Source organism: Camelus dromedarius, chromosome 12, assembly GCF_036321535.1.
Source record: "Camelus dromedarius isolate mCamDro1 chromosome 12, mCamDro1.pat, whole genome shotgun sequence".
Classification (NCBI taxonomy): domain Eukaryota; kingdom Metazoa; phylum Chordata; class Mammalia; order Artiodactyla; family Camelidae; genus Camelus; species Camelus dromedarius.
In genome coordinates this window covers 42,569,103-42,585,795 of record NC_087447.1, presented here as the reverse complement: position 1 = coordinate 42,585,795, position 16,693 = coordinate 42,569,103, and the positions used below count along the sequence as shown (strand labels likewise).

Below are 16,693 nucleotides of genomic sequence, written 5' to 3'. Positions count from 1 at the left end.
AAAAGAAGGAAACATTTGAGCTAGAGATAAATCTGGTTCCTATCTCTTTCAGATCTTGCCAGAATTAGTCTTCTGGTCCCAGGAGGCCAGTTGATCCTGGGTTTTGATGCCCTCTGAATTAAAAGAATGCATTAACATTAACATCCTTGGACACATGGCAATGTGTGAAGGGGATAAGCAGCAAGAATCTACTATATAGCACAGGGAACTATATTCAGTTTTTTGTAATGAGCCATAATGGAAAAGAAACTGAAAAAATATATATGTATGTATGCATGTATATGTATAACTGAATCACTTTGCTGTACACCTAAAACTATCATTGTAAACTGACTACACTTCAATAAAAAATAAGAATAATAAAAAATTAACACCCTTGGTGATTTTCTGTTGCAGACACCAAAATTTGGTGCTTAAGCTCCAAACAGGATCCTCTTGGCCAATCCCCTGGCTTCATTCCTCTCCCACCGTCAGTCCCATGGGGCCCCTCCCTTCCCGGTTCAGTGTGGAGGCATCCTTGACTTCAGTTGAGATCACAGAAACTAACCTTAGGAGGCTGCATTTGTCAATCTAATCATGCTTTCTTCCCTGGTCTGATTCTCACATCTTTCCTGAACACTAGAATTTCAGTGCTTCATTTCCTCAACCCTTTGGAAGGTTTTAACAGAGTTAGGACTTGTGTCTGCAAATGGATAAACCAGGACCAGTGCAGGACTCAGGGGGAAGCCAACTAGACCATTGCTAGATCACTTTTTCAATGCCAAATGTGCCACGAGAAACTATGTTAATAAAAAAAAAACAAACATTTGGAAGGAACTCGAGGAATGAAAAAAATGAAATTATAAAAAGGCAAAATCTTACAAAATCTCTTCATCCGTTAACTTTTCCCAGAAGTCCTGGAAATTTCTTCAGTAAATTTTTGTTCTGTGCAAATATTTGTTCTACCAAGACTGATCAGTAAAAAATAAGAAAAAGTTCATTTCTTCTGTAGTAATTGAGGTCATTCTATGAATTCTGTTAATATCAGCCAGCTACTGAGAAAGTAGGCTCGTTCAGTAGCGGACTTTGGCTGCTCATGTTGGGCATTTGCGTTGCCAAAAATAATGAGATCACTTTTCTAATTCCTTTTTAATGTGTTTACACAGCTTAAACAGTATTTCTTGCTCTATACATTATGAAACATTACGTGGAACAGCAAATTCTCTTTCCAAGTCAAATGGAAGGAAACCATGCAGTGATCATTCAGAATGAACTCGCTGGATTTAAAGGGAGTTCTATGTGAAGTGCCTGACAAATTGTGCATCAAGAAGAAAAAAACCAAGGGAGAAACCTGACTGACACCGTAAGATTGTAAAAAGACAATGTTCTTTATTAGCTAAAGTGAAACCAGATGTTATTTTCTGATTTTGATTTAATTCTGGGATTTCTAACAACATAAGTGAGGTTGTCCTTATTCTCAGAAATGGAACAGGAATAAACGACAGCCCATCTTTCTTGAGAGCTTCTTCCTGTATATCAATTGGGCATAAAGATGCTCATCTGAAAATATAAATGATGTCCCCCAACCCAGAACAGCTTATCATTGTCCAAAATAATTATTAATGTCAACAACTGCTACACAGAGAAGTTCCCTTGCTGCAGCCCTTATGTGGGAGGGATGTGTCTGAGAAGGGGACTGAAATCTTGCCCACGGACCACCCAGCCTTTCCTCCACTCAATCCCCTCCCTCCCTCACCCGCTTCCTTTCCCCAAACACCAAAGGCTGGTCATTCAAACAAGGCCCATAAGGAAGAGACCACCTGGTACAAGATGGTGATTATGAGTTGACCTCAACTTTTTGCTGGGAAAAGGTATGTGAACTAAATCAACATCTTTTGCCACCAAAAATCCATAACATTAAAGGAAACTTTAGAAAAGGAAAATTATTCGTAACCTCAACACCCTAGTGCAACCCTGCTTGCATCCTGCGGTCCACCCTGCTTCCAGCAGCCAGCTCTGCTGTGATCTCACCAGATGGGTTCTTCAAGGTGTTCTCTAATCATTAACAGCTTAATTTCCAAAATATACCCGTGAGGTACCTCAGTGCTTGTATTTTACCTAACAGATGAAGTAAGTGAAGCACAGGCTGGAGGTTGGATTAATGACTCCGGTGAGGAGCCCAGCGGGCCAGTCTCTGCCCGGGTGGGGTCTTGTCTTCTCCGTTCCAACCAGTGGGCATTGCACAGCACGGCTGCGATTCAGCACATACCTTGGCAAGACTTCTCATCGGTTAATAATTTAAATCCCTTTTTGCAGCTGCAGTCAAAACTGCCCACGGTGTTTTTGCAGAAATGATCACAACCTCCATTGCGCGTCTGGCACTCATCAATATCTGTAACAGGCAAGCATCAGCAAATCAGACAGGGGTACTTTCCTTGTTTTCCACAAATCCCTAAAGTGCTATTGTGTGCGCTTCATTATCCTCGGAAAAAAAACAGACCCATAAAAGGAGTTTAGGATGTTTGCTGATGTCTTTAATCTGACACATGTTCTCCTTTCTGGCATTTTGAAAGAGAAGTGCCTGGATCCCCAGAGAACTCTGGCTTAGGCTACCCTTCCCTTGACTAGCGTTAAGGAAATAAACTATGGGAAAGACTGGTGATGTCCTAGTATATTCTCACCCTAGCACTAGTCTCTCAGGATAAGATGGCTTCCTTTCCTATCCTTTCCATTCCAGTTTAATGATTAAAGTTATAAGGAACTAGAGTTTTTTGGCAAATTACACAACGATCAAATAGCCTCAATGCTTTTAAATGATTTCTGATACTCAGTTAATCTTATCTTTTCTCAGTTTTATCTGATAACTTATCTACTTTTTTTTTTTAAATCATATTAAAGAACTAAGCCTTTGTACTCTTGCCTGTGAAATGCTAGCAGGTCATTGGGGTCTCTATTCATCAGTACAATTAATGGTACAGTTATTCATTAAGTTTCTGGATAACAATCTTGGCTGTTATTTATATAATAATCTCTAGGCTGTTATTTGTGATATGATGATTATTATCTCCTGCAAATGAATGTTTCCTTGAACACCGCTTTTTTTTTTCTAATAAGGCCACTGCCTGAAATGGATCATTTGATGCTTGTAGAAGCTGACCTTCTCAACAGTTAGTGTAATTAAGGTGGCTCTAATTAAGCTTACTCAATTATAACCTTTTACTAGCCCAAGGAAGAGAAGCCTCCACTTGAACAATATGAATCATAAGCAAATCTGGAGTCACTCAGGAGGCATGGAGGGGGAAAGCTGCCTTTCTCCCCACACCTTGGCAGCATGGAGAGGCACAGGCTACCTTTACAGGTCTTCCCATCCAACTGGAGAGTGAATCCGATGGGACAACTGCAATGAACACCTGTTGAAGTGTCTTTACAGGTGCGATCGCAGCCTCCATTGTTGACAGCACATGTTTCTGCCAAGGAGGGAAGAAAAAGGCAGTTAGCTTCCTAAAGAAGTGCTGATACAGCTGGGAGGAAAGGGATATCAATGCAGCATTAACATTTGACGAAATTCATGAAAATCAGGAAGCATGTGGAGTACTCACGGTCATACCCCAAGTCTCTGCCAGCTGCAGGTGAGTTAGAAGGAGAACAGGTGCAGCTCCTCCCCATCTAAATAAGTGACATCTCTCAGGGAAACCTGACAGGGTGGCATGAGGGATGAATATGCCTCTGCCAACCTGCTAAGCCTTCCCTCTCTACTGGTAGATTTGAAGCCACTAGAAGTTCCTGTTGGTCTACAGCCAGTGACCTGCTAAGTATGACATCTGGCAGAACAGAGCAAAGGGGGGACGCTCCTTCCCTCATCCTGAACCTTCTGTATTCAAGGTGAGTAATGGACAAAGCAAGAGAGGGTAAACGTGGTCCACCCCAACCACTCCCTTGCTGTAGATGAATGACTTCATCCTTGCAATCACCAATTAACTCCTATTAGAAGTCTACCTTTCCTTTAGAGGAGAAAGACTTGTCATAATTACATGAAAAATCAGCCACAATTGTTAAATCACACTTATAGAGATGAGGAACAACAAGCTAATGGCCTCCTAGTTCTGCATATCATACAGTAATTCCAAGTAATAGACAAATGCCATTCATTCAACTGCTAGCATCCAGGCATCCAGAAACTGATTCTACTTCCAGAGCTACCTCATTGTAAAGCCTCAGGGGGCAAGATGAGTTCTGATTAAATATGACAGACAGAACATGCATGTTTATCTCTGTTTCCTCTCAAAACCTCACTGAAATGAGAGTAAATAGATTCTTTAAGTATACATCCTTAAGGACAAGTAAAATAGAAGACAACAGATGAAATCTGTCACATTTGGAAGTGGCATGTCAATGGAATAGCAGGAAGTTCAACACTAGCAGTATGCAGAGGATGCCAACAAGTGGGAAGCTCGTGTGAGCCTCAGAATCCCAGAGAGGCTCAGGAATTGAGGACTAATGTTACTGTAGAGGAGGAGGTGAGGACGGAGTTAAGAACAGGAAGATGGATTGAGAGTCTATAACAAATAAGCCTCCAGATAGCCATCTTAGTTCCACAGCCCACAGCCCATCCCGATTTGGGCTACAGCAGACACATTTATCCTCTGGAAAAGTAAGACCAGAGAAGCCCTGGACTCAAGGGCACCAGTAGCAGCAGAGGAGGGAGGGTGAGGCAGTGTCAAAGTCTACCTTGTGAAAAGAGAGGTCTCAAACTTTCAGCCCCACCCCCACCGCCCCAGTTCCCAGAGAGCTGGCAGCCAAGCCTATACCCCCAGCAGGAGACTGAAGGATTCATCTCCACCTGCCCAAGTGAAAAGACCTATAAATATTGGCATTTGAAGATCTCCAAATGAAATGACAAAGCCACTGCCTAGTCACCCAAGCATAAAGCCCTACCAGGTGACAGAATATCCAGTTGGCTTTTTAGTGTTTCACTATAAAATAAGAAAAGTTAGTGAGAATTACTAGACATTTCAGGAGAGCCTCTAATATGAAATAAATACACCAAATCAAGTAAACAGAGGAAAAGGAACCTGAAGGAAATAAAGATAATACAGGGAACAACAGAGAAGTTAGAAAATCTTATAATTAACTTCCTCAGGGAGGTAAGAAAAGTATCCATGGGTAAGAACAGGTCCCAACAACAACAAAAAAAGTAAAACTCTTGAAAAATTAAAATATGAAAGCCAAAATTTTAAGAGAACCCTATAGAAGGATTAGAAGGAAAGAAAGAAAGAAAGAAAAAGAAAGAAAGAAAGAAAGAAAGAAAGAAAGAAAGAAAGAAAGAAAGAAAGAAAGAAAGAAAGAAAGAAAAGAAAGAAAGCAAGCAAGCAAGCTCTCTTAGAAGGAAGAACAAAGATAACAAGAGGAAAGAGAAGAAAATTTGAGAAGCAATCCAGGAGTTACAACAGCCAGCTAACAGGAATTTCAGAGAGAAAGAACAGAGAAAATGGAGTAAAGAAAATTATCAAAGGAAAAATATAAGAAAATTTCTTAGAACCAAGGGATGCAAATGTCCCTCTTGAAAAGGCCTACTGAGTGCTCCGTGTAACAAGTGGGACAAATTCCACAGTGTGGGACACTGTTGTGAAATTTCAGATCACCAGGGACAACTAGAAGACCCTGAAAATACCCAGAGAGAAGCTTTTGTAGGTTCCATACAAAGAATCAAGAATGAAAATGACTTCTTGAACAACACTGAATGCTCAAAACTCTGATGGGATATTCTTCCCAACTCTGAATTCTTTACTGAGCCAAGTTCTCAAGAAAGTGTGAAGGTAGAATATAAGGGCATTTACAGCCATGCAAAGTTTTAAAAAATCTATTTCTACACATGTAAATGGACAAAAGAGAAGACACGGGCTCTACCAAAACAGGAGCGTGGGGAAGGGATTTCCCAGCTGGTGTTCAGGGAGCGGCCACGATGACAGCCCTGCAGCCAGCCCGGCGGTCAGGCCCCACTAGCGCAGGGTAGAAGCTTCAGAAGTAACTTTTAAAGAAGAAAATGGAATTGATAAGCTACCTGCTGTGTTTGAACACACTGAAAAAGGGTTCTAGAGCTCTGTCACAAATTTGCAGAAGAATTGGTAAGAGGTACTTAGAAAACTAAGCAAACAAAGAAGATACAATCACAGCACATTACATGACTCAGGGGTGAACCATATTTAGGTATTCACAGTATGTAAACACATATGTTGATTTAAATTGTAAAACTATATTAAAGGTCTGGGGGCGGAGAGTGCATGTGTACTAAGGGAGGCGGACAGAAGAGCTACAAGTTAGTCTTCTGCAGGAAGTCAAAAGCTAATATCTAAAACTGCTACATCAAGAAATAACTGTACACACTCCCTTTTCAGAAAGATGGGGGAGGGGGAGTCAGGAGAAGAAAAAATAACTAGGAGAATTTAAAATTGCTGCTTTTGGCAAATGGGAAATTATGAGACAAGGAAATGGTGTATTCCATTACAAGCTTAATGGTACTAATTAAGTTTTTAAGGTTTTTATATTATTCATATGTACTATTTTAAGGCAATTAAAAATAATAATTTAATGGGGCAGAAGAGAGCCCCATTATTTGGAGAAAACTCTAATTTGAAAAGATACATGTACCCAGTGTTCACAGCAGCACTATTTACAATAGCCAAGACATGGAAGCAACCTAAATGTCCATTGACAGATGACTGGATAAAGAAGATGTGGTATATAAACACAATGGAATACTACTCAGCCATAAAAAAGAATGAAATAATGCCATTTGCAGCAACATGGATGGACCTAGAGATTATCATACTAAGTGAAGTAAGTCAGACAGAGAAAGACAAATATTACATGATATCACTTATATGTGGAATCTAGAAAAAAAGTGATACAAATGAATTTATTTACTAACCAGAAACAGACACACAGACAGAAAACAAACTATGGTTACCAAAGGGGAAAAGGGGGGAGAGGAATAAATTAGGAGTTTGGGATTAGCAGATACAAACTATTCTATACAAAATAGATAAACAGCAAGCTCCTACTATATAGCATAGGAAACTATATTCAATAGCTTGTAATAACCTATAATGAAAAAAGAATATGAAAAAGAATATATGTATAACTGAATCACTATGCTGCACACCAGAAACTAACACAACATTGTAAACCAACTATACTTAAATGTTAAAAAGAAATGAGCCCAGAAATGCTACCTGTCTGTTAACTAATGGCTGCTTTGTATCTTACCTGACTATCAAATCCAGAAGCTATCAAAGATCAGTTTTGCTTAGCTCAAGCCAAGCTTTCTCCAGAATAATCATGTCAAAGCATCTGTGTGATTCCCACCCCAACAGCCACCGCCTCTACATCTGCTCTCAACTCCAGCTCTGCTGGCAGACCTGCTGTCAGACCTTCCTGTGTCCCCAGCCAAGTGCCACTCTTCTCCATTCATCTCTTCTGCCATTAACACAGGCTGAGTCTGAAATAGAACACTCAGTGGACAAAAACCCAGCCAAATCGCCATGCTAAGTAGGGGCTGCCCAAAGTGCCTCTCTTGCCACAGTTACTCCAAAGGAAGGGATCTGACATGCACTGACCACCCACTAAGTCCCAGGCATTGGACTCTGGGCTCTTTTGCATATTATTGTCTTAACTGAGCTTCCTGATAACCCTAAGAGGTCAACTGTATTACATCCATCTCAGGGAAAGACCAGGACACAGAGGCTCCGGGCAGTGTGTCCAAGTCTCACCGCCAGTCCCAGCAGCGCTGGGATGCTAACCCGGCTGGCTATTCGACAGCTGAGCTGGCACTCTCCCCGCAATACCAGGGGTCTTGTATGGTGACTAAGCCACAGCAAGGAGTGGAGAACAGACACACCCTGGCTTCACAGGAGTGCTGACTCTGGTCCAGCTGGTCTGAGAGCACACGGGCCCCAGCTGCAGGACAGACGCAGTAAGTGGGGGAGGGGAAGAGACAACGGCAGTGGCGGCAGTGGCGCGGGAGGAGGGGTGAGGCGCCTACCCATGAGCAGCCGTCGTTTCACCCGTTTATCCCCATCCGCCACGGATGTGGCATTGCTCTCCGTCACCTCCAGAGCGGCGTCCTCGCGCTCTGCAAGAGACGCAAAGAGCACAGTTCTTAGGCTGAATGAGTCAGATTGTTCATCCAGCGCACAGCCACATCCACGGAAATCCTAGACATGAGAACAATGTGAGATATGTGACTCTGTTCACTCAATAAAAATGTGTTACAATGAAGCTCTGTGGGAAACACAGCTTGTCAAATGGCCACAGAGCCTTAAAAACATTAAATATGGAAAAGATTTCTTTTTTTGAAAAGATTTTTTTATTATACTGTACTGACCACAGACACTAGGGAATGCAAGCTTCAGAGTCATTCCAGAACCCCTAGTCCAGGACGAAAAGAATCTTGGATGGGCGAACCTCTAAAATGGAGCTAGCAAAGAACACCCCATGTAGGGCAGGGCAGGCCTCCTGCCAGAAATATGCAACCCTGACTCTTGCTGATGGCAAAGGCCACTGAGTCACCACAAACAGCTAGCTGTAACTTTGTGTTATCCTGGCCTCTTGGGATGTGTTGTCCCAGTCCCCAGAATACCAGCTTTAAGAGTAGCCTAGTCCAGAAGAGGGGAAAGAGCTTTCCAAGATCTCACGGGGAGAAAGGGACCCCATCCCAGTCATGGACTGCTCTCTCTGCCCTATGTGAAGCAGCATGGGACTTGTTTGAGGGCAAATGCACTGGAAACAGCCTGCATCTGGTACTAAACCCTATGAATAGTTAGGGTTAGGGTTAGGGTTCGGGTTGAGCAGGCTGGGGCAGACCCTAACCCAGTATAGGGGTCACCATTCACCAAGGCAGCTCCTCCCATCCGCGTGCATCTTGTACTGTGGATGGCAGCTGCACTCTGGGCCTTCAGCAGTGTCCTCACAGGAATGCTGGCATCCGCCGTTTCCATGGTTACAGGTCACTAAGCAGAAAATGAATCAATACATAAAACACTGAGATTTCCACTACTGGGGCTGCATTTGCTCCAGAAGACCTCTGATTTCCATTCAGGAAGTACGTGAGCACCTAGCACGTGCTTGGCACTGTGCATAAGAGAACCTCAACTCAGGCCACATCCCTGTCTATGTAAACACGTAGTCACAATATGACTGGTAGAAATGCTGAATGACAGATTTGAACAATGTTATATAGGAAGACAGATGGGAAGGTTGGGGGACATTTTCACTATTTAACAGAAATTATACCAAAAGATTCTAAACTACTGCTTTGCTCTATCAGAAGTACTGGGGCATTTGGAAATGCTGTAGCACTTTATGACTGGAACAGACAGACAACATTTAATTTGTATGTATGTGTTAGGATTTCTCTCATCAGATTCCATCTGGATTAGTTAGAAGGGAGGGTAATCAGAAGAAATGATGACTCTTTGCACATAGTTAATGCAACATTAACCAATAATTACAAAGACTTTGTATGAACACATTAATGATAAGCCTCCGCCCCATAAAAAAAGCCAACTACAAACCTATCTATTTGTCAAACTGAACAGTGGTTACCTCTGGCAAAGGAAATGGGAGAGGGAAAAGTTATAATATTTTCTTTACATACTTAAATTCTTACACAGTCATTTAAAAGAACTAAAAACATATTTGTGCCATGAGAAAGAAATTGATCTGTGATTACAGCTGTGTACAAATTGTGTATGCATGTAACAACTAAAAAGGAATATGAAAAAGCAAGACAACTGATTATGTGATGGAATTCTGGAATTTTTTTCTTGACTCTTTCCTCAGGTTTGATTATAGTATTATTTGAGCAGTGACATCTTAAAAACATTTAAATGTTTAAAAATAAGCTTTCAGGTATTCTACTGGCTCCTGACATGTGAAATGTGGAGAGTCTCACTCCATAGGTGAGTCTCCTGTGGAGACCTGGGTCCTCCATTCGAGGACACCTGGAGCCAGCCCCACTTTTCCGGGCCCTATGAGGCTGTCAGAACCTGTTGTTGGTGATGGTGGCATCAGCCTTGGTTTGTCAGGCTTCAAGGCTGCACTCTGCTTTGTGATGGAGACAACGGATAGAAGTCTCTCACCGGCAAAACTGCCTCCCCATCTCTGAGGTCTACTCACTGTAAACAATCATTCCTAGCAAATTGCAGTCTTCTAGAAGGTTCATGGCCTGGGGAAGAGTTCCTAAAAGGAAACCCTCATTGCTTCCTCTCATATAAATCGTGGTTTAGGAACACCTTTAATGGCCGATTACTTCCTGTTATCCGTTGGAGTTATTATTGTGTCTCATCTTGTGTAGCAGCTGCATCTGGACTGTGTACACCATGTATTGACTCATCCGTCAAACAAATGCATATTGAGCATGTCTCATGGTGGGCACCAAGGGAAGACCAAGAGGCAAAAATAAGACAAGATCCCTGACTTGGAGGGGTCACAGTTGGGCAGACAGACACAGAAACACACAATTCAACCCAGAGTGCCACGTGCTATAATGGAGGAATATACAGTGCTGTGGGAGCCAAAACACAAACTGGCTGCCTTGTCTGAGGCCACTGGGGAAGGCTTCTGAGCTCGTGCAGCATGGTGATTAAGAGCATGAGCCTTAGAGTCAGGCAGACCTACGTCTGAAGCCTACATTTGTCACTTCCTCCCTGTGTGACCTTCTAGCTGTAACTTCTGCACAATTTTCTCAAATGAAAATAAGAATACTTCATTCATAGGGTGGTGGCTGTAAGAATTAAATGGACTATGGTACCTCTTTGGACAACCTTGGCACACATTAAACACTCCCCCCACAGTAGGTATTATCTTTACATTATTAGAAGTTAGGCAGGCTATTAAAGGTTGAGTGAGAATTTACCAAGCCAGGAAGGGAGGAAGGCTTGGAAAAGCCTTGGAGGCATGAAAGAGCAAGGGCTGTTCTCCAAAGGGCAGGGGGTTTGGTGTTTGGGGAAAGGAGGCCGATGAGGTTTGTACAAGAAGCAGGAACCAGGTAGCAAAGAGCTGCCAGATAAGGAAATTTGATTTTATTCTGTGGGAACAGGGAGACCTGGTCCCCATCATTCACACTTCTTAGTCCTGAATGTTATTTCCTTCTGACTGGTTCCTTTAGAAAACTTCATTTCCCTTCCCTATGGGAGTCTACTCTTGTGTAGTGAACTTAGCCTCAGTGGAAGTCAGTGTCTCATGCTGGCTGCCTTCCCTGATGTTTCTGATACTGGGCTGCAGAAGACAACCTCTGGAGCAGGATGGTTCCCAGCGCGGGTGTGCGCCAGTCTGTACTTACAGACGCAGTCTCTCTGGTTCTTGGCCAGCTCAAAACCAGGCCTGCACTCGCAGGCAACGTTGCCCCTTGGGGCCTCCTTGCAGATGTGACTACAGCCGTGATTCTTATTCATGCAGCTCAGACCCTCTGCAAAACAACAACATGCAGCCGGTGAGCGGGTTGCGTCAGAACCCTGAGCCCCCCGGGGTGCCTCAAGGGGCTGGGGGATGGGCACAGACCTGCCTGCCTGGGTGTCCATCAGCCCCACATTTTAGAAGAATATGTCATTCAAATGAAGCCAGGTCAATTAACAGAGATATAAAAAATTTCTTATGTCACCCAAGAGCTAGCATGTTTCCACTCCCCCAAAGAGGTGGGAGCCCTCCCAAAACACTGAAAAGAAAGGATCCACCAGGAGCGCTCTGCTGGGTGTGGAATCGGAGCCTGTGGACCCCAGGAACTGGTCCTCAGACTCTTATCTCTGCCATCTTGTTATCCATGCCGGTCAAGAATGGGAGGAGATAAAAAGACTCTCTACAGAAATCTGCAGACTGACTGAGCCCCCGCTTTTTCACACACTCCTGAAGATGATTTTCAGAAAATTTCAACCCTCCTTTCTACCCCCACCAAATCCACACTTTGGAAGTGACTGTGACTACCGTATTTTGGCATCACCACTTGGACACCTGCCCAGGGAGCTCCCTTATGTGACCACCTTCACTTATCGCTGGGCTCTCCCTCAGCAGGCTCGGAGCACAACAGCAGAGACAGCAGGGAGACCTCATACATGTGGTTGCCTTTAGCTGCTGTGAAATCCTTTTCAGGCATACTATAATTTTCATTGGGCCTGATCTTGTGGTAACTGTGGTGGGAAGGGGGTTATTTTCCTGGATGGTTTAACATGCATCTAAATGATGAGGTCATAGCAAAGTAGACATCTGTGTGGTTTGCCAGCCTCATGCCTCTTCTCAATACCAATTCTTGAGGACTTTGCCACCTCCCAGCACTCTGAAGGAACTGTTCTTACACTCCAGAGTACCCTCAAAACCTCTGCCTGGTTTGTATGACATTAATAAGTACATATTCATGTGATGCTTCTTTCCATTTGTGCAATGCAACTCTAAAACATCTTTGAGGGTAGGGATTTTGTTCTCAGGGATTCTCTACTAACATAATACTTTCTAATACTGAAAGTGGCACTGTTTTAACATGAGTACAAAAACTTTTCATTCAACTTCTCTACGATCCAATACTGTTCTCTGCTGTGTCCTGAAAACCTTAGCCAATTGGTTCTAATGAAGTCAAAAGTCATTTCTCTCCAAATCTCACTATGGGGCCATTGATCTATGCTTAACTGGAATGATTGTTTTAATACAAACAGATGTTATTCCTATTCCGAAAGACAGCACAACAGTTAATACATCCCATATTCTCTTAAAACCATCTTGTTTTTTATCTGACAGTTATGAGCTGTTTGAACTCAAGCACTCAATCCGCTGGAAGTTGCTGGGATTCATTCACCCATGCCGAGGGCTGCTGTCAATTAACACAGAAGGAGGCTTGCACGGGGTGGGCAGAAAGCTCTCTCTTTGCTCTGGCTGGTGATTTCTGAAGACTTTGTTTGCTCCCAGGACTGAGATGGCACAAGAAGGTGAGAGCTGCCTCCAGGAGCAGTGTCCTGTCCTCCTAGAAAGGCCCAGCAAGCATTACATTTGTCCTTGCATCAGCAGAGCATTTGAAATAACAAGCTCCAGGAGCACCTAGGGAGAAACATAACAGGGCCCAAGAAAAGGCAGCAGTAACACGTGCAAAGTATACTCCCAAACAGGCCAGCTGCTTCTTCCTCTTCTTCTTCTTCACTCTGTTTACAAGTCTGTTAAGACATTTGCAAAGTGACCTTTACTGCCTCAGAGCAATTCATTTACACAAGAAATATTTCATAAGAACTGATGGTGTGCCAAATACCATGGGGATACACAAAGAAGTTGCCCCCTGTTGTCACATCGTATCAAGCAAGACCTAAAGTTACCAGGAGATAGTGGAGGTTTAAACGGCTCTGGAAATGCTAAGGGCTTTTCAAGAGGTGACCTCAAGGCTTTTCACAGTAACCTGACTCAAAACAAGGCCACTGCCAGGGGAGGCAGATGGATCTGGTCCAAACTGGGAGGTTCCAGTCTCCCCCTAGAAACTAGCCTGGCAGTCGTGTTTAGGGTTGTTAGTTCACCAGGAGGTTAACAGTTCAGAAACATGAGAAATACCCAATTCTGGTGGTCCCCAGACTCAGGGTTTCACTGAAGAATATTTCTGGAAACCAAATAAAACTATGCCTAGCAAACAGGGCAAGGGAAGGGGGAAACAGCCCCTGCTAAGAGCACAGCCGCTTCCTCATTGCCCTGCTGCCTTCCCCATGTCTTTGAAAAGGCAGCGGTGCAAACATCTAAAAATATTCTCAGAGAAGACAAAACAAAAGGGGGATGCTCATTTTTAGAGCCTGAGCACCCATGAATAGGGACAAAGGCTGGCAGGGGTGGTGCGTCTCTCTCCAGCCTACCCCCATTACATGGGTGAGAACACACAGTCTCTTTAGCAGGGCTTTGGGGTCTTGAAGGATGAAAAAAACCAATAACTTGTGTTTCCCAAGAATCAGCTATTATGATCCCCTATATTGAAGAAAACTTAGTAAATAATTATTAAAAACAGCAACAGCAACACTAGCAAATACTAACCTGCAGTGTTTGCCTTCTTTCAACCACTTTCAGAGAATCAACTGTGGGTTTTAAAGTCTATTTTAATACAATTTCTAAGGGTTTAATGTGCATATAAAGGAGAAAATTCTAAAGGAACACTGTTTACAGATGGCTCTATTTGAAGAGTTAAAACCCTAAGATACAAGGGTCAGTTACAGACCACTCTAATCCGCTGGCCCCCGCCCCCGCCATGAATTCGCCAAGCAATCAGGTCGAAACACAACAGAAAATCACAGAGAACGCTTCCAGACCACAACTCAAATTCTTGGATTTTGGTTTTTAGCTCCAGACGTATATGCTCATTTTTAAATGCTCTTCAGGGGTTCTAAGAATGTCTGAAGTGTAGAAAATTTAGAAAACACAGACTGCAGAAAGGAATTGCTCTTGTATTTACTTCTGGTAAATACAGACACAGACTCTGTGTCTGTAATCAGTCCAGGGGGCTTGCGGGACAGGAGACAGGGGCTGAGCCACTGCTCTGGAAGAGCAAGGGTAAGAGCTGATGAAGAGTGGCTTCATGAGGGGCACGATGCACACTGGGGGTGTTCAAGCAATGGCCTGACCTACAGAGTCCCACCTCCCTCCCTGCCATCTGAACAGAAAGTCAGAGGGACTTCCCAGGAAGCAGCTTTGAGCAATCAAAGAGGAGAGGCCCTGAGATCTGGATCATTCGTGTTGCTGGCATCTTAATTCTCAGATCAGATGCAGAGTTCACCAAAGAGTCCAGAGAACCTGGCAGGAGAATGAGAACGAAACCTGACTGGTACCCAATCAAGGGCCATATCTGCATGAGATAAGAGATCCACCCGATTAGAGCTGGAGTCCGTGACCACCCAGCTCAAACACTGACAGTGAGTAGGCTGGGGTGATTAGGGCCACCCAACTCATCCTTTCTCTGACCGTTCTTCTTAGCACCCGAATAGGCTTTCTGGTTAGGTATAAGGAAGGAGCCATCGTTCTTGGAAAATGAGGCAAAAGTCATCTTCCACAAAGAAACCCTTGAAAAGTCACTAAAACCATGATTAAAACAATGAATCTACAAATCTGTGATCAAATAGTAGAAGAACTTAAAATCACCCCACTCTTAAGTGATGAGAATGAACAAGCAGCACATGTTAAAAGGAGTTAATGGTCTAGTATTTTGGGCACTTCCCTTAAAAACAGGCCCACGCAACCTTGGGAGACAGCCAGCCATCAAAACACGGCTCTTTGGCTTAAGAAAGAGCAGAGAAGAATTAAAGGCACATCATCGAGTTAAAAGTAGCTGATTGGCCACAAGTACTTAATGCTTCTCCCTCCTGAGAACCCACTGAACTAATAGAAGAATAACACAGGTATAAACTCAAAGCAGGGAGAATGAAGCCATTAGAAGAGAAGAGTTTTCTGCAAACTTATGGAGGAAAGGTAAGTGCCAACATGGGTGAAGGAAACCATAGTACAGAGACCCCCAGTCTAGGGAGGGGTCTACCTGCCCTCTGGAATCCCAGAGGCTCAGAGTTGAAAAATGCCCAACACAGGGAAGGCCAGGTCGACCGGGGCTGAAAATGGGGCAATTCACTGAGTCTCCACAGGAAGGCTCCAGCCCCCTCCCTACCCACCCAGAGATCAGAGCAGGCTTGCACTTGGTGCTGTGGCTTGCAGCACCTTTTTGAAAAACTTGGCAGATCATCCATGGCCTTTCTCCTGAGACATCTAGTCATGTTTGAAATGTACTCTGTTTAGAGATTAGGATCAGAGAATGTGAGAGTTTGAAGAGACCTCAGAGCTCACCCAGGCCAACTCGCTTGTCTTGCCAGGTGAGGAAGTTGCAGCAAAAATAGCTTGCCCACTCGTCCTCAGGCTTTCTATACCCACTGCTTCCCCTCTAGAGTCACTGAGGTCGGGGGATTCTCAGATGTGACCCTGCCCCCCACCCACAGCAGAGCAGAGGTACCTTCTGAGCGGTGGATGCACGTGTGCTGATTGTCACTCAGGAAAAACCCCTCCTTGCAGCGGCATTTGTAGCTCCCCATGACGTTGACACAGGTGTGCTGGCAGCCGCCATTGTTCTCTAGGCACTCGTCCACATCTGGAGGGGGAGAAGGCTTAGCCTTTGCTTTTGTGACCGCTTCACACACCGCCCCCCACCCAGCAGCTCAGGGACTCCTGCTAAGCAGAGACAAGGTCCCTCTGCAGGTCCCTGCATCACAGCTCTCAGAATTGAAACCAATGGGGTCCCAGGTGATTACCCAACCCTCAGGGGTCTGGGGATCCCTTTAACAGGCACTCCATCTGGACACAAGATAATCAGTTCAGTAAGTATTTATTGAACACCTTCTCTTCCCAAAGCACGTGCCAGAGGAGACAGGAAGACAGATGAAGGTCCAATTCCTTCACTCTATGAGCATCTCCTTCAGCAGAGGGAGAGACAACTGTACAAGTAATTGCGAGATAAGGTACAAAGGAAAGAGGTCACATCCAGCTGTGGGTAGCAGGATGCAGGTTTTATGGGAATGCTGATGAAGGATGAGCCCTGCAGGGTTTCTTCAATTATAAATAAGGAGAAGGAATTCTAGGCAGAAGAAAGGGCAGGAGCATAGCATGAAGGCTGGGGGGGCACAGAGTATGTTCAGGTTAATGGTGGGTCATTCAATTTGGCTGACGCCCA

General features: G+C 43.9%; 1 protein-coding gene across 6 annotated transcripts in view; it reads right to left on the bottom strand.

The window, feature by feature from the left end:
• The window catches only part of SCUBE2 (signal peptide, CUB domain and EGF like domain containing 2), a 63,108-nt gene that overhangs the window by 31,012 nt on the left and 15,403 nt on the right, over positions 1 to 16,693 (bottom strand). For all 6 annotated transcript variants that reach the window (XM_064492584.1, XM_031460055.2, XM_064492586.1 and 3 more), the window contains 6 exons: positions 15,980 to 16,114; positions 11,321 to 11,446; positions 8,871 to 8,987; positions 8,021 to 8,110; positions 3,330 to 3,446; positions 2,249 to 2,371 (listed from right to left, as the gene is read on the bottom strand). In XM_064492584.1, coding sequence (XP_064348654.1) covers positions 2,249 to 2,371; positions 3,330 to 3,446; positions 8,021 to 8,110; positions 8,871 to 8,987; positions 11,321 to 11,446; positions 15,980 to 16,114 — 708 coding nt within the window. The remainder of the gene's footprint in view (positions 1 to 2,248; positions 2,372 to 3,329; positions 3,447 to 8,020; positions 8,111 to 8,870; positions 8,988 to 11,320; positions 11,447 to 15,979; positions 16,115 to 16,693) is intronic.